General features: G+C 37.7%; 2 protein-coding genes and 1 non-coding gene across 5 annotated transcripts; 1 reads left to right on the forward strand and 2 right to left on the reverse strand.

The window, feature by feature from the left end:
• Window positions 1-3,867, reverse strand: LOC147853440 (protein TIFY 6B-like). Of its 2 annotated transcripts, XM_087332036.1 has the most exons (7): window positions 3,851-3,867; window positions 3,454-3,624; window positions 1,678-1,756; window positions 1,501-1,597; window positions 912-1,128; window positions 767-824; window positions 1-444 (listed from the first exon to the last, which is right to left on the reverse strand). In XM_087332036.1, exons 2-7 carry the CDS (start codon window positions 3,569-3,571, stop codon window positions 261-263), a joined length of 753 nt encoding a protein of 250 aa, XP_087188162.1. In that variant the 5' UTR covers window positions 3,572-3,624; window positions 3,851-3,867; the 3' UTR covers window positions 1-260. The 2 variants fall into 2 exon arrangements, with proteins under 2 accessions (XP_087188162.1, XP_087188161.1); XM_087332035.1 differs by lacking the exon at window positions 3,851-3,867 and having other exon boundaries at window positions 3,454-3,788.
• Window positions 3,868-16,308: 12,441 nt separating this feature from the next.
• On the reverse strand, window positions 16,309-16,380 carry TRNAT-CGU (transfer RNA threonine (anticodon CGU)). Its single transcript has one exon. It is a non-coding gene; the product is annotated as a tRNA-Thr (tRNA).
• Window positions 16,381-16,692: 312 nt separating this feature from the next.
• EMB1379 (embryo defective 1379) lies at window positions 16,693-20,490 on the forward strand. Of its 2 annotated transcripts, XM_087332633.1 has the most exons (6): window positions 16,694-16,840; window positions 17,895-18,085; window positions 19,204-19,284; window positions 19,369-19,593; window positions 19,672-19,749; window positions 19,857-20,490. In XM_087332633.1, the coding sequence occupies exons 1-6, from the start codon at window positions 16,732-16,734 to the stop codon at window positions 20,025-20,027; spliced, it is 855 nt and encodes a 284-aa protein (XP_087188759.1). In that variant the 5' UTR covers window positions 16,694-16,731; the 3' UTR covers window positions 20,028-20,490. The 2 variants fall into 2 exon arrangements, with proteins under 2 accessions (XP_087188760.1, XP_087188759.1); XM_087332634.1 differs by lacking the exon at window positions 19,672-19,749 and having other exon boundaries at window positions 16,693-16,840.
• Window positions 20,491-22,284: the final 1,794 nt, after the last annotated feature.

Below are 22,284 nucleotides of genomic sequence, written 5' to 3' on the forward strand. Positions count from 1 at the left end.
ATAACTAGTTGTAAACTTAGCCAAACCAACAATAAAGAGGAAAGAACACATCAAACACAATATACAAACTGTTTGAAGAGTTCATGGAAGCAATTCCGTATATGTTTCTGTACATATACACTGAATCATACAGCTTGCATATATGCTGATATATTGTTTGTATACAGAAAGGATAAAATAGATGCTAATCTTAATACTTTATATAGATATATATATATCCTAATATGTCAAGCAAGATGTCTGCTGGTGTGAAAATTGGATCAAGTAGCACTTCCACACTCAGAAATTTGATATGAATTTTCAGAAATGAGATTCTGTGAGTTATCATCTGCATTTTCTATACCCAATCCAGAGTTACTTCCATCATTTTCGCCCTGACCCTCCAAGAGTCCATACATTTTCAGTGTGCGCCATTTGTCTCGTGCACGATATGGAGCTAGCAATCTGATTGCATACAGTACAGGAAATGTTACATCGTATTTGTCGGCTGCATTGTATTGTACTATATTTAACCACTACTGAAAAGATGAAAGGAAAACCTATAATAAAATACCTACTCACAACTATGAAGCATACAACAGGGCCCACTCCAAGACTACTATCATTTTCAAAAACCTGTTTCTAAACCCATCTCCCAAAGTTGAACAATGGCTCTGTTCTTTCATGATTTAAGGAACACTTCAAATTCACACACGCAATATTTCACTCAACTTTCTTGGAGTGATACTTCATTTTACTGAGCACTCTACACTAGAAACCAAGTTACCTTTCCTTGCGCTTCACTAGAAACCGAGCCAATGATGCCTTCCTTGCAATTGGCAAAGCTGAATAAAATGCATATAAGGCATTACAACAGAAGATCAAGCTTCAAAACTATTTTCAAGCACCTTGAATCTTACAATTTAGCTCACCCTTTGGTACCAAAGCTCCACAAGGTATTAGCAACCTTGTCAATTCTTGTATTGATCCATGCCCATCTGGATATTTTTCATAAACGGGCGCATTTGTCTCAATGTGATGGCTATGAACTGTATGAAACAATGAATCTTGAGGTGGATATTGTGGATAAGTTTGTTCTTTGATAGGCAATCCATGCCCACTTCCTGCTAGTTGCATTAATGCCTGAGCCTGAGATAAATGCCACCATAAATATATTGATTAATGTACATCAGAACAATTATCCAGGGCCAATAACAAATATCTTAGATGTGGATAACAATGTGCAGTTCAGTTTTCTCTTCCCTTGCCCACTTGATCTTTTTTAGGAATTAAAACACAATCATGGGTACATGTTCACTTATCAAAATCAGGGGTTGTTGAAAACAATGGGATCAAGTCATTACATGCTAAAACCATGTTACCTCTATATATCGTATAATGGACATTATTACAGGAGTGTTTAGGTCTCTACATACAAAACCCTAATGCTCACAATAGTCATTTATATACATAAATTTAAGAATTTCTAAAATATTAAAGATGCTTGAAGGAAAACTGTACCTTATCTGCAGGCACATTGTCATATACACTGACAGTACCCGCATAAAACACAGTTAGTTGAGCAGGTGGATGTGAAATGTTAGACATTTGATTGCTTCTGCAAGAAGACGTGAGTAAATTCCTGAAATCCAATATTAGTAAAGTGATCTAGAGAAAAAGTAAATGAAATAAATTTACCTTTTTCTGATATCTGGCATGCTAGTATCTTCACCCATAATCATTCTGATAGCAGCATCATGGCTTAACAATGTATTTCCTGTTGCATTGGCAATCTCTGCATTAGAATATGACTCCCAAAGGTAGGACTTGATTGTACTCTGCCTGCCAATTTTATTTGTTTCATTGAACAAAATGACTTTTGTAAATGAAGTAACACAACCAAAACAACTTTCCTTTGATTAAAGAAAAATAAAGGGAAGAGAAGATCATGTTAGAAACTTCTCAATGATGCTTTTCTCACATACAAAATTTCCCGTGAGGATTTATTTTTCTCATATTGGGACAGTGCCCTACTGATAATGCATATTATTATTCACCCATGCACATGGGTACAAGTTGTACCAAATTCCGAGCATTTACTGGTCCCCACCACAAATCCTCCCTACTGAGCTACATCTATCTGGTCTTCCTCTCTCATGTTTTACATGCTCCAGACTCCAGAGAATACATCCCCGAAGTAGATTGTATTGATACGGTCTGCCAAACTTTTCTTTTGGTGTCATATGCCTTCAAGACATTCTGTTCTCTTGTGTTTCCATTTTAGCTTTTAATTTTCTTTCTGTTCTACCATTTAAAATCTCCCACGTACAAAGCTGGGGAGAATGCTTAGTAACAATTGTTGGCCCTCATTAGACGCTAACATACCATCATCATCGTTCTTCTCTCTTTCCCACCACACAGAACACAGCAGCAATCACATATCACTGACTTCTCCTTTGGGATATTATATTTGTTTCAGCATATGGTAACCTGAAGTGAAGTCACACATACTTGTAATCATGATTTATTTATAAGCTGATTTCATCTTCTAGTAGACTTTCTTTCATTTGATTTGGTATTTATTAGCAATCTAGAGGTGAAAGAAGGATTCCTCGTGTAAGAAGGAGTTCCTTCATGGGTCGATACTGATGATCACACGGTCAGATTAAGATGCTCATATGGTGATGATGTACAACTTTCTCCTATGAAGTTCTCTCCTTCAACTCTTCTATACCACCAAGGACATTTGCCAGACTATTAAACTCGCTGTGTGAACATAGGTGAAACCGAAATGATGGTGATCAACATGAAACCACCAAGAATATATCCTTGCTTGCCTACATGGGAGAGCTCATCAAATTGTCCAACTCCATCGAGTAGTGAGAAAGAAAGCTTTGGCTTTACACTTCTCCCTTGATTCCCTAAACGAGATGCCACATTGGAATGTAACGGTTGAAGGCTTACCTTCCAGATTCCATAAGACAACCTTACTCACTGACCTACAATTTGCTGGGGTCTTTATCTCTCTCCTTCTCCACGCACACACAAAATACACATGAAACAACACTGAATCTGACCTTATCACAGTGCTTTCAATGTATGGACAATAGCATTGGAAAAAGTCTTCCATAAGACAACCTTACCCACTGACCTACAATTTGCTGGGGTCTTTATCTCTCTCTTTCTCCACGCACACACAAAATACACATGAAACAACACTGAATCTGACCTTATCACAGTGCTTTCAATGTATGGACAATAGCATTGGAAAAAGTCTTCCATAAGACAACCTTACCCACTGACCTACAATTTGCTGGGGTCTTTATCTCTCTCTTTCTCCACGCACACACAAAATACACATGAAACAACACTGAATCTGACCTTATCACAGTGCTTTCAATGTATGGACAATAGCATTGGAAAAAGTCTTCCAAAGGTAAAATTATATGAAAGAAAATGACAAAGGAGTGTTACCTCTTTCTTGTCCAAAAACCGTCCATCTCTGATCATCCATATTCACATGGTTCCTCCCATAGCCATACGAATGTTGAGGAATCCCAGGAGTCAAGTTTGCATTAAAATGATGAGGCATGGCCAAAATTTATCTACAGAGATGGACGCAAGGGAGGAACCCGCATTAAGGAACTAATCATAAAAGACAAAACTTCGGCATTAGATACGGACAAGATGAACGCAATAGAAAAGCAAATAGACAAAATGGGATTAGGGTTAGGTTTAAGAATTAGAGTTTATAGTTTATAGTTGTGGGAACTACGGTTAGGGTTAGGGTTAGGGTTAGGGTTTTAAGTTTAGAATTTCAGGGATTTGGTATTAGCTTGGGTGAGGATTTATAGGGTTAGGGTTTGCTTACCTTGCGTAGAGAGACAGAGAACAGAAGACTCTTTGGGTTGGGTTGGGTTGGGTATGATTACATAGAGAAACGTATGTGTTTTGAATCACGTGGGGGAAAAGGCTCGAAAGTGACCCATTTCATCACGTGCCTATTTTGGGGAACCTTAAATTTAATCGAGAGTTTAAAGGGGGACACAATTTGAATTGGATTGCTGACCAGTGACAATCAAACCCACCCCAAATCAAACCGAATCACGCACGCGCCCATTCTCACTCACTCTTTGTGTGTTTCTGTGTGTAAGGGTGTGTAAGGGTGGGTGTGGGTGTGTGTGTGTGTGTGTGTGTGTGTGTGTGTGTGTGTGTTACAAGTTTACAACTTACAACAAAGCAAAAACAATGTGTCTATCGTGCGCCACACATATTCCATCCGTATGCTCGTGGCTCATGAGTTGATAAGACACTGACTCGTCGCATCCCTGTAGTATGTATAGTACCCGTTTCTTCTTCTTGAACCACCTTGTTTATCATGATCCCATTCCCCCTCTCTCATACCATCTGATCAAAACATGAACAACAACATGTGAGCTTGTAAAGAAACTCCTCTTTTATGCAGTCGTTGTCACGTGTTGTCGGGTTATTGTCTGGTGGGAATAACAAGATTTTGAACACGATTTGGCACCTCATACTTATGGTTGATAGAGGAGGAGAGGGAATGTTTTGACGCACTAGTTCGTATATATCCTTATGTTGTAAAGGAGGAGAGAGAAAACTATGGGTGGATGTTCCCCTTTGCATGGCCTAAAAGTTTAGTGCGTTTCTTACGGAGTTTATCAATAATATCCCTCGATTCTCAAGAGTCCATACTCATCTTAGGCATTATACAAATAATGTCTGTCATCCCATCTTTTTATGGAAAAATATCAATAATTGTAGTACCCCTCACGAATCTCGAATTCATGATGTTTTTATAATGTGCCCTTAAATCCCAATTTTCATGTTGAAAAATAGTTTTTTATTTTCATTAATCAACATGTGGTTATTTTGAGAAGGAAAGTTGGCGTAGAGAAAGCCTAGGCTTTGCATTAAGTAATTGGTACTCTTTCTAGGAGAGAACATTGGTAACACTGAATTAAAGGCAATATGAATAATGTCATTTGCTCTAATTTTAATATATAGTAGTTCTTTCTCTTTACGAAATTACGTAATAAGTCAATACTTGCTTGTCTCAAATCGGGTGTTCAAATCCTAGTGTGCCTTGTGCTCTTGATCCTGTCATGAAAAATGTAAATATTAAAACCCCTTGAGGTTCGAACTAAGGGTGTTATGAGAAGTACCATTTTTCTAGTTTTCTGATCTACCTCATAAAACCAATCCAATGTGATTTGCAGATGGAAACCATCATCAAAACGTTTTTATGTAAAAAACATCAATAATGCCCCTTGCACAAATCGATGGAGATATGACTAGCTAACAAGACGATTACAAACAAAAACACTATGTGATGAAAATGGTTCAAACTTCACATAAAATAGTAGTTTACTCGTACGGGTACTTGTGCCATGAAGTGCTGAATTTGAGTCGACACAACGAAACAAATTTTTTTGCTGTATCGATTGATACCTATTTATATTGATCTTCTATTTTCGTTGTAGCACCTTGTAACCATCAATCCATAAAGAGATCTACAATAAAACCTTTGTATAAGGCGCCTACTTTTATCATCTCTTAACTTAGTTTCCATTCTAAATAATCACATTTTATAGCTCAAATCTAAAACAGTCACTTTTACTTTTTTAACTAGTCACATGATCAACCACTTAATGTAAACAAATGTATCAACTTGATTTAATATGAATTTGAAGCAATAAAATATTGTTTAATAAGACATGTGATGATTTTCTTTATCTTATTGATATATTTATAGTCATATTTTACCACGTTACAGTATGACCAATATGTATGCATATTTAATGGACCTCAATGAAGCATGCCATTTATTTCATTGACTTTGTAATCAACTCTTCAAAGCACTTTGTAAGTCACTTAGTTGATATTGCATTTTTTTTTTCCAAAGAAGAATATAGTCCATTAGTTAAAATGACATACAATACACAACATTAGACATTACCTACTTCCATATGGGTTACATCACTTATTTATCTTACACTAAATAGCCCACATGTTTGTTCTCTATGTTTGTCATGTCATTCACACCCCTCTATCATCTAATGGGAGAGGGGAACAACCATCTCGGTACTACGTACTGCCATCGTATATCCACTCCAATTTCTACAGCCATCGGTGTAATACACCATCGTTTTCTGAAATTCAGCCTCATTAAATCTGAGGCATCATTTGTTCCATCAATCCGCTCATATTGGACCCTCAATGTAGTTATTAGCTAGCACCCATTATCATATGGAACACTTGGACCGCAAGATGTACCAGGGTATTTTCAGCATAATCTATTAAGCTAATATGGCACACGTAGTTGATATTGCATTTGTAAATGTTAGATTGTTTTTAGAATCATTGGTTATCTTACATGCTTTGTGGTCGTTTTAATTTTGTTGTCACTACCATCAAAGATAGATGCTTGTACAAATAGGGTTCATATCATAGAAGCATAGGCCATGGTCAACAATAGCATAGGAAGTAACCAATAATCAATACAAATAAGATGACAAAGGTTGGGATCATTGTGTGGCAATGCTTGGATCAAGCTTATATTATGATGTAATGCCCATAAATGGTTTATGTAAATAAAAGAGAAAAAATTGAAAATTGACAAAAAAAGACAAAGCTATACATATACAAAACTTTGAGGTGACAATGAGCAAAACACATGGAGTGTAGGTGCTTCACGTATACATGTATGGGATGTTATTGCATAACACCAAAAAATTTGATATTTCACTCTCTATGAATGAAGACATTAGGCATTCTCGTCAAACGTTATCTATTTGAACAAATATTTATAATTTCAACGAGATCCATTTCAAAACAAGGGACATTTGTGATTGTCTATAAAAACCAAGAGAAGATTAACTAACCATACATGTATATCTATATTGTTGATCTTGCCACGATAATTTGTGATTGCATAATAAAATAATATGCTCTCAAGTTAAGTCAATCAAATAAGTCAAGCATGATATGTATCGGAAATAAGTGAGTTCTAAGCATGGATTCATTATTATGAAAAAAATGATTCTATGATTTTATGAAATTTCAACTTTCACTCCAGAGAATTTTCTGTCCAAATTCTTAGACATACTCTCAAGTTAAGTCAATCAGATCCTTCAAGAATGACATCGGAAATTAGCAAGTTTTAAGGATTTATTCATTATTATGAATTAAACAATTAGATGATCTTATGACAATTCAAATTTCACTCAAGAGAATTTTATGTGGTCAACGTTCATTCAATATCCACTATTATAGTTAATCTAGTTATCCAAACTACTTCTTAAATTATGTAGAACCTTTGTCCAAATTCCAGTAATTGTTTGAGCATGCCTTTTTGCACATTTTGAAATACCTTAAAACACCTTGTCTTCCAAATATACCAAATTGTAATACTACTTATTGATTACCATATTTCAGTTTTAGCCGTCGTCGTTTTGGATTCAATGGTATATTCTTTTTTGCATCATACCATGTCTTTGAGAAATAGCATATGCAACATCCTCCTCCTCATATAAATTTTTTAAAAATATTTTCTAGTCATTTAATTGAGTGTAGGAGTGGGATTAACAATCTGGTTCAATAAGTGAACCAATTCGCTCCATTAGCATGCTCAATAGTGTTTGCCCCCTAAAGTCTATAGCAATGAGTGAACAAAGTCATATTAACATCGTATGCTACTTAACAAAACTCAAGGAAAAAACTTGTGGTTTATCACCTTAGTGTAATATCACTATCAATTATCACAAACAAATGATTTCTCCTAGTAAAATACATATTTTGCATGTGTATATATCCATAAACAAGTGCATGTGCACGGTATATATTCCGATAAAAGAAAACTACCAATTTTTTTCATGAAGAATGAATGTATTATAAGTTATAACTATTAAGGATAACCAAAAGGGATACAAAGAAAACAATTTTATACTCTCAATTTCTCGTAAAGAATTATGCAATCTATAGAATATAACATATGGATCCGTCACCATTTATAACTTTCAACACGTTTCACTTATATAAATAAAACGGTGATTAATATGACGACATAGAGAAATATATAGGTAGTCCTTAGTGCTCAAACAACAAAAATAGATAGTTATGTTTTGGATATGTGCTATCGAAAACAGTGAAACATGGATGATGGAACTACAAACAAAAACAAAATTTATATTTTCAATTTCAATTTCATGTAAAAAATTGTAGAAAAGTTATAAATTTTGTTTCCGTTTATAATTCCAAGTATAAAAATTGGTTCATCTTGAGGCCGTTTTGTGGGGGCATCCCATTGTCTACCCTTTTGTGGGTGAGGCGAGCGAAAGTTGTGGTCAATCACTCTCAAGCTACTTACACTTAAACTAATTGTTAAAACAAACTATACCACAATTGACCACTTAATCCTATGCAAAAGACAATAGTTGCTACTAAAAGAATAACAAAAAAGCAACAAGTCATCAACTAGCTTAAGTTTTCATTAGTCCATGCTTATAGTAATTACAGGTTATGAATGAGAAAATGTTAATGCTCTAAGGATAATGGTCAAATATACGAGGAGAGGGAATGTGATAGACACCTTAGCTTTAACTATAGGGTTCCTTCTTCCTTGGAACAGGGGGCCAAGAGATGGAGAAAGGAGGTACTCAAATAGGATGAGGTGTACAAGGAAATGGAAGGCACAATGGCAAAAGGCGAGGCAATTGTCATTCTTGAGCTTAAGCCACTGAAACTTGAAGACCATCCTTCTAGTTTATTACCCCGCCTTTTGTAATCACACCCTATGTTAAAAGGGTTCTCATTTTACTCAAACATTGTTGTGCAAAATAATTGTTAATTGTAGAGAGATCAAGCTCAACTTAGTTTAGTTAGTTAGTCAACCATGTAACTTCGTAGTTACCTAGATAGAATCTAGTTAGAACTGTTGACTATAACGCCTTAAATAGGACCTTGTACTTAAGTAGGATATTCTAGATCCTCCACTCCTAAGTACATTTAATATAGGACTTACACATTAGTACTTATATTCTACTCACACATGTGCACCTTTGCGCATGAGATGTATATATATCTCATTGTGGGTATTTTTGTATTTGATGATAATGATAATGCTAAATTAATATACTTACTCATCCCCTATCTTGTGTTATTCATAAGTATCTCTCTCTCTCTCTCTCTCACACACATATCACTTAATCTTCCGCGCTTAACTTAATCACATAATTAGGTACTAATTAACTCTTAATTACTTACCTAATTATTAACATGGTATTAGAGCGTGTGGTTTAGAAAATCCACTAAGCCCACCCGACTCTGTGATTGTGTGTTTGAGACGCCGACGACAAAATCCAGCTATCGGCTACCGTAGTGCCGCTACGTAGCACGTGTACGTCATCAAAGGAACAAAAGCAAAAGAAGAGAAGACACTACAATCAACACGAACACACAAATGGGTAGCTCAGTCCCTAGTGAAAAGCTAGACCCGAGTAATTATTCATCTTGGGAGTACAAGATGACCCAATACCTCGTCGGCCAAGGGTATTGGAGCTACATCTACAACGCTCAAGAAAATCAACCGAACTCAAAGAATGCCGACTACGCAACATGGGAGCAAGCGGCTAGTCGAGTCATGTATTGCTTGGCAACATGTGTCCACGACCACATGCTTAGCCACATTCGAGACGCCAAGACGCCTAAAGAGGCGTGGGCGAATTTAAAGAAAATTTTCGCGGCCAACACGACCGCCCGACAGCTTCAACTCTAACAAGAGTTGAACAACATCCGGCAAGAAGATATGTTTGTCTCGGACTACACCGCCAAGATCAAGAGCATTTGCGACTCACTTGGTTCCATCAACATAAACGTCGACGAAGACGAGATGGTTCAAGTATGCTTGGGCGGCCTCGCACAACGATTCGATCCATTACGGACGACAATCTTGGCGAGAGAAAACCCTCCTTCATTCTTCGACCTCCAATCAATGTTATTGGTCAAAGAGAACCACGTCCAAACCAAAAGCAAGACGTCGAAAGGACAAATGTTCTTCTTGAATTCAAACGGTGGCCGCGGAGGAGGGCACGGCGGTAGAAGAGGTCAATTCGGCCCATCACACGAAGGGAACTCAAACCTTCACGGAAGCCATCGAGGAACCTTCGGAAGAAGGGGGAGCTTCCATGCCGAACAAGGTCGGCAAATGAGGCCTGCAACTTGTAATTATTGCGACAAAGTGGGCCACTACGAGGCAGAGTGTCGGAAAAAGAGAAGTGAGTCAGCTTCAACAAGTTGACAACTCACAAACTACGCATCGAACTCTGACTACGACAATTGTAGCGAAATGTTCACAAATCGCACATCGAATTCTGACTACAGCGACTGTGGCTTAATGTTCGTAATGAGGCATAGAGCGAACTCTACGATGGCCTCCAACTCCGCAAGCACCTCCAATTCGGAAGACGTGTGGTTCGTCGATTTTGGCGCCTCACATCACATGACATCCCACAAGGAGTGATTCAATGACTTATGTACACCGGATTGACCCGGCTTCATAGAGATGGGAGACGACACCACGCACCCCATTCGGCACATCGGCAATGTCCCATTCGGGAAAGAAGGCGAGCAAACTTGCATCAAGAATGTCTTGCACGTGCCCACAATAACGAAGAATTTGGTCTCGATCGGCCAAATCGTGGAGGAAGGCATGCAAGTCCGCTTCAACAACGAAGGTTGTTTCATCGAGAAAGATGGTCGACTTATAGCGAAGGGGCGGAGAGATAGCCGAATGTTCATCCTCGATTCGAACGAGGTGAAATCGGCAATGTACGCCAAAGGTCTCAAAACCGAGACAAGCATCGAGTTGTGGCACAAGAGAATTGGCCACATAAACCTCCAACAGCTACGAGCGATGCAAACCAAGGGAGTCGTCATTGGACTTCCGACATTTGAGTCGACCGAGTATGCGAAGCGTGTCAACTCGTCAAACAACATCGACTCCCATTCCCGAAGGAGAGCTTCGCAAGCAAAGGCCTCCTCGACATCATACACTCGGATGTATGGGGATTGACTCAAACGCCGATGATCGACGGATGCCGATACTACGTTGTCGTAGTGTATTCCACACACTACGTGAAAACCATAAAATAATATATCCGATTTTAGATACATATAAATAAATAAATAATATATCAAAATATTTATCACGTGCATAGGGCAAGATTCAAACCTTGCACCTCCACGTAGATAAACCTCAACTTTACCATTGTAATAACTTATCTTTAGTGTTATACATATAGATTTAATACGTATAAGACCTTTATTTACACATACCTTTATTAAAAGGTAAAAATCATGTATTCTTTAGGATGTGAATATTTTATTTACACGTGACATTAAAAGTGACTTATGCACATCTAGCGTGCATGAGCCCTATACTTAGGAAATGACAAAGCATCACATGCACATTTAGTGTGCATGGACACTTTTGGTGAAAAAGCATGAAGCCATTCTTAGCCTCTTCCATCTTTATATAAGGAGGAGAGAAATATGTATAAGGTTGTTGATTAATATACAAGGATTGATCAATCTAATATATTCGTGGGATTCACGAATTTTGCCATCTAAATTACTCTTATAATCTAAATATTGTTTTAAATACACTAAACTCGTGGGATTCATGAGATTGCTATCTTACTTCTCTTTCTACTATTCATAACTAGCCTTAAGTTGTATTCCTCTTCCTCCTAGTCCAAAACCTTGGCGGTTCCCACCCGACTCACGCAACGATCCGGAGCCGAAAGGCACGACAACGTAACCTTCATCGACGATTATTCGCGCTATGCGTGGATCTACTCGATGAAGAAGAAGAGCGAAGTGTTCTCCCACTTCCAAAAGCTCAAGGGGCAAGTCGAAAAAGAAACCGGTCGGCACATTCGATGCCTACGATCGGATGGAGGAAAGGAGTACTTCTCTGACGAATTCACCTCCTACCTTCAAAGTGAAGGCATTCGCAAAGAATTCTCATGCCGACACACACCCCAACAAAATGGAGTCGCCGAAAGGAAGAATCGACAAATACTCGGGGTAGCACGCGCCATGATGCATGAGAAGCACATGCAGAATTTCTATTGGGCCAAAGCGGCATCCACGGCCGTCTATCTCATGAACCGGTGCACCACCAATGAAGTCCATGAGCTAACTCTATACGAGCTCCTCGTCAGCAAGAAGCCGATCCTGTCGCACCTCAAGGTGTTCGGAAGCATTGCAAATGTACACATCCTGAACGAACGACGATAGAAGGCCGATGCGAAGTCGAAGGAATGTATCCTCATAGGATACTCGTCCGAGAAGAAGGCGTACAAGTGCTACAACCCTTCTACCGGAGTGGTTCAGGTAAGTCGAGACATAGTCTTCGACGAGTTCGCATTGTGGTACGCATCAGAGACAACTTCGACTCTGACTCTGCTCGACCCGGAATAGGCTGAACAGGAGGTAGAAGATGGAGATCGCTTCGAACACATGTTTGAAGAAAGTTCGATTACGACAAAGCCTAGTTGGCCACAAGAGCCCCCACATGACCCAAGCATGTCGTGGCCAAGTACGAACTTGGATAAAGGCAAAGGTAAGATGCCCGAATACAAAGTCAATCACCCCGATGACAATGATTCAGATGTGTCGGCTCCCTCACTAGACAGTGAGTTCGGTGTACCCATCATGCGTGCACCCGGACCGGAGTATAGAAGGCGCTCACATCGGCGAGCGAAAAACTTCCACGCTCTTCTAGAGAGAAGAATCTCGTCACTCGGCTCGGCTACAACGAGTATATGGCCCATCATTACGCCTTCACGATGAAGGTAGCGACCGAACAAGAGCCCAAGAGCTCCACCGAAGCGACTCGTCACCCACGATGGGTGGAAGTAGTCGACCTTTGCCCACACACTACAAGCCTTTGTCACCAGCTTGAGGGGGAGGACCCGAGATTGCCACGACGAAGAAAGCCGAAGGCCGAACGGAAGCTGCACAGAAGTCGACATCGAAAGATGAACAACGCCGAAAACAATGCCGGATGTCGGACGCCTCACACTTGAGCTTGAGGGGGCGTGTTGCGAGATCAAGCTCAACTTAGTTTAGTTAGTTAGTCAACCATGTAACTTCGTAGTTACCTAGATAGAATCTAGTTAGAACTATTGACTATAACGCCTTAAATAGGACCTTGTACTTAAGTAGGATATTCTAGATCCTCCACTCCTAAGTACATTTAATATAGGACTTACACATTAGTACCTATATTCTACTCACACATGTGCACCTTTGCACATGAGATGTATATATACCTCATTGTGGGTATTTTTGTATTTGACGATGATGATAATGATAATTTAATATACTTACTCATCCCCCATCTTGTGTTATTCATAAGTGTATCTCTCTCTCTCTCTCTTCCTCTCACACACATACACACATATCACTTAATCTTCCACGCTTAACTTAATCACATAATTAGGTACTAATTAACTCTTAATTACTTACCTAATTATTAACATTAATCTTAAACCAAGTTAATCTCATTATGTAACAATGTTGTGAGGCTTCGTCATGAGAGAGCACTCTCCCTAAGCACCCTTTCCCAAAAGAGCCCCTTGGAATCTATGAGTGCTCATTCATACCACGAGCACCAAGCCATTCCATTAAGGGAATCAAACAGAAGATTCCAACAAAGGATTACGTGAAAGAGGGGGGCATTCCACGAAGAGATTGCATGAGCCCAACACATGAAGGGGAGATTGCACGAAGGTGTTCCACGAACAGTTTACACTAGGCCATCCCACAAAGTCCATTCCACCAAAGGGTTCGCACATACTTCATCGAGAGCAGCCATTCCACGAAGGGTTTACACTAAGGCATCTCGCGAGGCCATTCCACATAGGGTTTACACACTAGGCCATTCCATGAAGGGTTTACTTTAGGTCATTCCAGAAAAGGTTTACACTAGACCATTATATGAGGCCATTCCATGAGTATTCCCGAGAGCAGTTCACAAAAGGGCTTGCATGAAGGTCATTCCAAGAAGGCAGCGCACAAAGGGATTGTGTGATTTAGGTTATTCCACAAAGGCAATCCACAAAGGGAGAGCATGAAAAACATTTCACAAGAGAAGAATACGAGAATTTATGCTATTCTCATGTCGCTAGAAGAGTAGTAAGCCACGTATAATTCACAATATATGTTTAATCAGTGAAATAAACTAAGATATCATGAGATATGAGAAGAAAATACATGTAATTAAACATGCATACATTGGATAAATTTAAGACTATATTAGAAGAGAATTATTGCTTATGAGAAGAATACAAAGGATATGAGAATTTATGCTATTCTCACATCGCTAGAAGAGTAGTAAGCCACATAAAATTCACAATATATGTTTAATTATGAAAGAAACTAAGATATCATGAGATATAAGAAGAAAATACATGTAATTAAACATGCATACATTGGATAAAATTAAGACTATATTAGAAGAGAATTATTGCTTATACATGAATAACTTTGATGGCTTAGGAGAGAAGAGGAATGGCGTAAGCTAACTCTAGCTTGAAGAGGTGCTTCCCTTTTTGTAGCCCACTTCTCTTACATCCATGCATTGCCTTTTATAGGAATGGTCGTGTCTTAAATTAGTTGCATGTCTACCGTTTCACATATTTTTGACCATTGCTTTGCTCCTCTTTTTCTTTATGCACACTTCTTTTCTCCACTATAGAATTCTTCTTTTAATTTTTTCTTGCCCACTACTTTTAAGGTAAATAGATATTATCTAATATAAAATCTTTATGACATATTTAATTATCAGTATTATCTACTATATTATTATATTTTAATAATATTGTGGTGTGCATGTGTGAACACATGCAAACCACAATATACTAGGTTACTTAATATTTACCTATTCATTAAATAAAACTTATAGCCTAGTTATAAAAACGTGATATATTTGAATTTAATAGACTAATGAGCTTGTTTATTTCAACAAAGGGATTACACAAAAGTGAATCTAGAAAAGGGGCTTTGAGCCCAGATAACGGGTAAGTAACTACGAATACCTTTCCAACGACATTGTGTCTTCCCTGGTTCATGTGTCCCTTATGATCCCGCTTGAGCAAAGCACACACGTGTGTTGACACGACAATGGTAGTAATGACATTTGAAGATTCCGTGACAAGACTCTAGAGATCAATGTTTGTTGCCACTAACCCAAAGAGACCTTAAACCATACATTGACTATCAATAGTCTCTCAAAAGTGAATAGAATACCAAATAGCGTGGGCATGTTGTAGGCGAAATATATAATGAACCCATATGTGCAAGCCATCGTAAGTGGCATGAATGCTCGTATCTTAATATAACATCAATCACAATATTGTAGTTGGTTCAAGGCATTTGTCCTGCAACACCTATACGGTTGTTGGAGTGCACCCAATGTGAGTTTTGGGCAAGGAACTTTGGTAGAACACCCTAAATTTCTACCTCGGACAATTGGACCATTGTCATCATCAATTTTGCCTCAACAACTTCCTCTCCCATGCATAAGAGCTCAATTGTTTGAACCTAAATATGACCATGATAGAGGTTCGTGTCGTTGTCATTGTCGTTTTGGGGGGGAAGGGGGGGGGCTTATCAAAGTGATGAATCATGGATCGATTATGATGGGGTACAATATTGAGTTTTTCTAGCAACATATAAAGGTAAATGTTGACCTTACTCGTGTGAATACATCACAAAGCGAACACGAGGAGGAGAGTCAAGGGTAGAGAGGAGAACCATGACACCCAAAAATAAATATTGTGATTCCTAAGGTTCCCTCACATGGTGAGAGAATGCCTCACCAAACGTGAATACTTCTATGTCGCGATCGAAATCGAAGTAGGGTTATTTGCTAGTAACTTTGAAGAGTGCTTGTGAATTCAATCAAGAAACAAATCAATAGCCCAAGGCACACACCAAAGACTCATTAACTACAAGCACATCATCCAAGGTGAATTGGATGCATGCATTCGCTACTATGGATAGAACACATTCAACTAATATCAAGTGTTATGATGAAGATGGCTAAACAACGTCTTGTTTTGTAAACACTTTAAATATGACCTATGAGACCATTGATAGGTAAACCACCAACGAGGATCGAACACATTCAATCAATGTCAAGTGTTGTTATGAAGATGGTTGAACAATGTCTTGTTTTGCGAACACTCTGAGAGTTTTCAGATAGAGGTCAAATATGACCTATGAGACCATTGATAGGTAAGCCACCAGCAAGGATCGAACTCGCGACCTTTCCCTTACGAAGGGAACACACTACCACTGTGCTATGGAGGCATTACAAGTGTAGATGCTATGCTCTACAATCACAAGTAACCGAGTCTAACAAAATCGATCACGTAATGTGTAATGCGGTATGCGTGGGATCAATTACACATTGTGTGTAGATGTGAGACGTAGTCTGGGCAATTTGAAGAAGGGGCCAATGAAGGCAAAGTCTCAAATTTGGCTTCTTTAACACTTTGGATTGCTGCTCATGGTGAGTTTATTATTAGCTTAGCTAACCAGACATTGGGTTTAGTTAAGCTACATAAATGAATTGAAGCCATCTATCTTCTAATGAGAATGTGTGGGGGGGTCGAAGCAAAAGTTCTACTGTGAGGCGTGGGTTTGGAATTGGTTGGCGCCATGGGGAGGCTCGACCATCGCCATCACGCCTTCATCCAATCGCTCATGGCCAGAGGTCCTATCACAGACGCGGATGCCAAGGCCATGTTCCTTTCTCTCTGCCAACAAGGTTTCCATCCTCTCTCGCAAATCTTAAATTTTAAATTTTTTTATTTCTGTTTTTTGAATGGATATTAATTAATCTGTCTCTAAAGATGTCCAGATGTGGTCGATCTTCTCCCCGTTTCTACCCCTGTCAAAAACACGGCTTTGTTTCCTTAAGCATATTGTAAGAGTTAAATTATGTTGGAATTTTGTCTGTATTTCTACCACCGTCAAAAACATGTATTTATTGTTCATCATGTCCAAAACATGTCTGTATCAGTGTTTTTTTTCTTGTCCATGCTTCTGTTTGTCCATTGTAGATTGGATTCTGATGTCAACATATGGCCAACGTTATTGTTTCTCATGTCAAATTGTGTCTTTGTTATTTTATATATATATATATATATATATATATATATATATCTCTTCTCCTGTCAAAACATGCCTTTTATTGTTGTTGGTCATGTTCAGAACATGTCTATATCACCTGGTTTTGTATATATATTTCTATTTATTGCGTATATGCTGGTGTTTGATGTAAAGATGTGGTCAACAGTATTGTTTGGCTCTTCAGATCAAATGCTGTTGTTTATCCTATGTAAAGGGACTTATGATGTGGCTGATCTTGTAAGACATGATGGTACTGCTGTTTATTGTGGCAAAATATGGAGAACACTGTTGTTTATCATATATATAGTGGCTTGTGATGTCAATATATTTCTATACTGCTGTTTATCATGCATATAGTGGCTTTTGATGTCAATGCATGCCATTATTCTGTCAAGATATGCCTACACTGTTTTTTATTCCAGTATGTAATGCTGATGTCAACTTTCTACCTATGGCTGTGTATACTGTACGTAGTGGCTCGTCATATCAACTTTCAAGATATGGCTGCACATTGTTTGTTCTGTGCATAATATCTTATGATGATGCCATAATATGGATATACTTTTGTTTATCCTGTACAAAGGGGCTTGCAATACCAATATTTCTTTTATGATTAGATAATTTATGAGGTGATAGAAATCCTATTGGACTGGGAGATACTTACAAAATTCCCCTTGTCCTTTCTTCAGGATCTGAGGAGTTTCCACAATTTGTTGCCATTATCAATAAAGAGATGAACTTTTTACAGTTGGAAATTCGGGCGGGCACTAATCAGTATGATGGGAAGCTGTACTATGGTATTGTCAATAAAGTTGGAAATGAGCAGGCTAAGCTGGGAACACAGTACACACATGCTCAAATTGCCTTTTTCAAGGCTGTGGTGGGTTTCATATTTCAAAGATATTCACATTTTAAGTAACGAGCAGATATCTTCATGCATATGACATATGTTGATGAGTGTATGCAAAAGTTTGGTAACCTGTGATTGCTCCTAACTGACATTGTATTAATAATAGAAAATGAAAAGTCAATGCACAACTCGATGCTTACCGGAAAATATGCTATTTATGATGACTCTTAAATTGGCAAAATTTATGCCTGATTATGTCCAGAAAGATTGACTTTTCCAAGGGCAGACACTGGATTTTATTAAGAGTCATGATTATCGTTATTGTATTTGGATTTTCTATTTCATGATCATTTGCAGCCCTTACGACCACTTCCTGCATCAGGATGGTGGACTTTGTTGGTGCCAGTTGGATCATGCATTGGTTTGTTTAATATTGAGGCTTTAGCTCATCGGTTCCCAAGAGGGATGCAGAATCTCGGGCATCATTATTTTGTGTGATTCCCTCTGAATATATTCTTATGCTATTTGGGGAGGAGATGATCTAGACATTTGTCCTTGTGTTTATTGGCTTGTAGTTTAGCACATTTGGATATGTCCTTGAGTATATTATACACACTTTTTTAGAGTGGATTAGGTTCCTGTCTATGGTGCATTATTTACTTGTGGTATTGGAATCCATAATTGCCATGGGCTTGAAACAATTTTTTTTTTCCCGTAGGAATATAAGGATGCAGAATCTATGTGCAAGTCCTTTCTTTAAGTAGTTGTATGTCTGCAAGGTCAATAGTTAATGTTGTCTACATCAGGCTGCAGTGACCCTGTAGTATTGTTTGTTAGTATGTAGCAGATATTTGACGTAGAGCTCATTCCCGGTTTGATGTGTTGAGGATTGATTGTACTGATTTTGAGTGTCAATTGTACTATCATTTTGGTTGCACTGTTGGTTTATCTTCATGTTGACTTTGTTCTGCCAGATCATTGCTTCGTTGTGATCTGCATTTGTTCTTAGTAGGATCCGTCTTTCTTGCTGAAGTATCTGACCTACACATACTTTGCAACTCTCTCCTTAATATTTTCATTTTTAATCTCAAAGGTTCTAGTTGTCACATCAGAAGGCATTATCTTTTAAAGTGTGTCTTGTTTTTCAGTTGGAAAAAGTTATTTTTGATACATCATTAGAAGGGAAGATATCAAGCATTCAAGCTCTAAATTTGCAATTGGAAGCACAGGTATTCTTGTTCAAAGTCTCTTCATGTTTTCAGCTTTTATATTATCTTCTTGGTTTTTCCATGACTCAGATTTGCTTATGTTAGAATGAGCAAGAATTGATGGGTGACAATGCGGCACAAGCACCAGTTTTAAGCCTGACTCTGGCACAGAAAGAGAAGACTTTACAAGACCTTACGCATGATCATTGGTTGAATTTTTCAGCAGATGGAATGGTTGCCTTGGGTGTGAGGTCTTTCCTGGAGTTATGGAATGTTTTCAAAAATTATGATGTTCCTATTTGTAATGTTTGCAATGAAGCAGGAATAAAGGTATGCTTTTCTTCTAAACCTCTTCTTTGTGGAGGCTTTTTGTCCCCCTTCTTTGAACAATTTTGGAGTACATTACAGGCCCAAGCATGTCAAAATGAAGAGTGTTCAGTGCGAATGCATGACTATTGTGTCAAAAAGAAATTCCATCGTGCACGAGTTAATCCTCTTTCTTTTAAAATTACTCCTACATCTATAGATATGTACTTGCTATTACGGAATGCTACAGATATTTAGTTGTTTCTTTGTTGTAATAACTGATATAGGTACCAAGAGAATGTCCAAAATGTAGAACCAAGTGGAACACCAATGACAATCAAGTTTTAGGAAGTGAGCAAGAAGCTAATGAAGTTTTTGAAGATGAAGTCCCTAGCTCTTCAGCAGGTTTAAGAAGGCTACGCAAAAATCGCAAGGTACGTGATGATGCCATACATTAAATTTAGATTGACCTTTTCTTCACATATTGTCATGGATGTGGCTTTCCCCCTATTGCTATGTAAAATGCTCTAGGGACACCCTTATATAGTACGAGTGCACCGTCTCCTTTCTATCATTATGTGAAGATCATCTGGTAGATACAGCCTTTAAGGTAGATTGAAGACATTGGTGTAACATTTGGATAATTTCATACTCTTGAATTCTGAGGGTTTTAATGTCAGCTGTCACATCTTTCTGCTCAAGATGCTGATTTGAAGTGCATACCCGTTGTAGTTGAATTAATTCCTTTCAATACTCAACTTTTAAGCAGTTGTATTTGTAACCTACAATGAATAGCTAACCTCTTTGGTGAGGCATCAAGGTTTCCAATGCCTCAAATTGAGTCTGTCTTTCTACATGTTATTTTTTACAAGCAAGATGTTGATATTTCCCTAACTCATGAATCACCTTGCTCATTTACAAGCTATTTGTTGATATATGCTTGAGCCAAATATTTTATATTATGCTGTGAAAAACTTCAAAAAACATTATTCATGTGAGGTGCTTGATTGATCAGAGCTTTAGGGGTACTAATTGAAATTCTAACACTACATTGGCAGATAGAGTATTTTTCATGCATATATTTTAGGGTTCACACTGAATTGGATACCCAATCTCAGGAGTTTTCTTGTATCTCGCATTGGTTCCTTACTAATACACAAGATAAACGAGAATGATCACTTCAGAAAAATGATGCTATTTTTATTTTTATTTTCGAGTTTGTTGGATATTTACATTTAGTGGTGAAACCTATGCCACAAGCATCACCATCATCTATGTATAGTCATCTCATTGTAATGAAGGTGTATAACTTTTGTCTATGTTTCACTCGGTGAGTCTTATTACGGTTCATAAATACTGTTGGTTCACTAATAAGAGATATTATTTGCATAATATCTCTTATTAGTGAACACGAGAGAGGCTTCATTTGTAACCTCGAGCTTCTCACGATCTCGCCTTATAAGACCCTTTCCTGTCTTCTTATTTATTTCTTCTTATTTCAAGTGGTTGCGAATGGGTTTTCTTGCTCTACACTCAAATAGTCAGCATCATTGTGTCTTTCTAGCTCTATCTTATATGCAGTGCTACTATCTGGCCAAAAGGCGATGAGAATCTCAGTATTTATGAACCTGCTTAGAGGGTAGAACTATAACACATGCATATGACATTTTGCTTGTGATTTACCCAAGATTATAAAGTTGAAATAATGATGATGTGTAACATCATAGATATCTTTGTCATTTTCAATTTGCTTGAAGTAGTGAATTACTTCGTAAATTAGTTTCTATTTTTTTTGCTTAGTAATTCTACGATTGGACAAATTGAAGACCCTTAATGTTATTATGGAAGGCCAAGTAGATATTGGTGCAATGCCGCTTATTTGAATAAGTTTGGGGTCAGTCAACCACTCGAAACTCATTAAAGGTTATAGATGAAAAAAGTAGTAGCTAGTGTATGTTTGATTAATATAGGTTTGCAACCATTTGCAATAAGTGTTTTGTTCTTCATCTCTTAAGGAATGATGAATACATATGTAGGAGATCAGGCACAAATTGATGCAAAAGCTTTTAATTTGCAAACATTGTGATGAATCAACCTGTTGAAACTCATGAAGACAAAAGGTTAAAGTAGTGGGAAATAATGGAGAAGTAATTTGTAAGTATGTTTGATTAATATGTGAGACAAAATATTAACTTGGATAGGAGTTTCTTTCTTTGTTTAGGACTAAGCTACTGTAGAAGTTATCACTGATAGAACTAGAGAGAGAAAATGTATAATGGCAATATGTTTTATGTTCTCAATTTTGTAGAAATTGGCAAATGCTTAAAGATGTTTATTTACTTCATTTTCATTTAATATATGATAGATTATATTTCCGAAGGTATGAGTCTATGTACTTGGTGTAAATTTCTACTTATTGCAATACTTGCTATATGAGGTATATGTTAACATTTTGCTCAAGGTAATGATAAGAAACTAAAATTTTAAAGATATTTTAAATCAAACCTAACATTAGTACAATCTCTTAGACTTGAAACCACATACTTTAAAATAGATGAAGAGCTTTATGAACAAGCTTTGAGTGAAAAATAGATGAAGAGCTTAGAAGATACAAATCATCAAATGATGACATAGATATTCTAGTGTAAGGAATATAAAGTTCACATATTTTTAATTGAGAAACACAATTAAACCCTAAATGACCCTAAGTCCAAT

The sequence above is a fragment of the Azolla caroliniana genome, unplaced genomic scaffold, assembly GCF_043228905.1.
Source record: "Azolla caroliniana isolate FFs.n. ecotype wild unplaced genomic scaffold, voAzoCaro1.0.p SCAF_16, whole genome shotgun sequence".
NCBI classification, from domain to species: domain Eukaryota; kingdom Viridiplantae; phylum Streptophyta; class Polypodiopsida; order Salviniales; family Salviniaceae; genus Azolla; species Azolla caroliniana.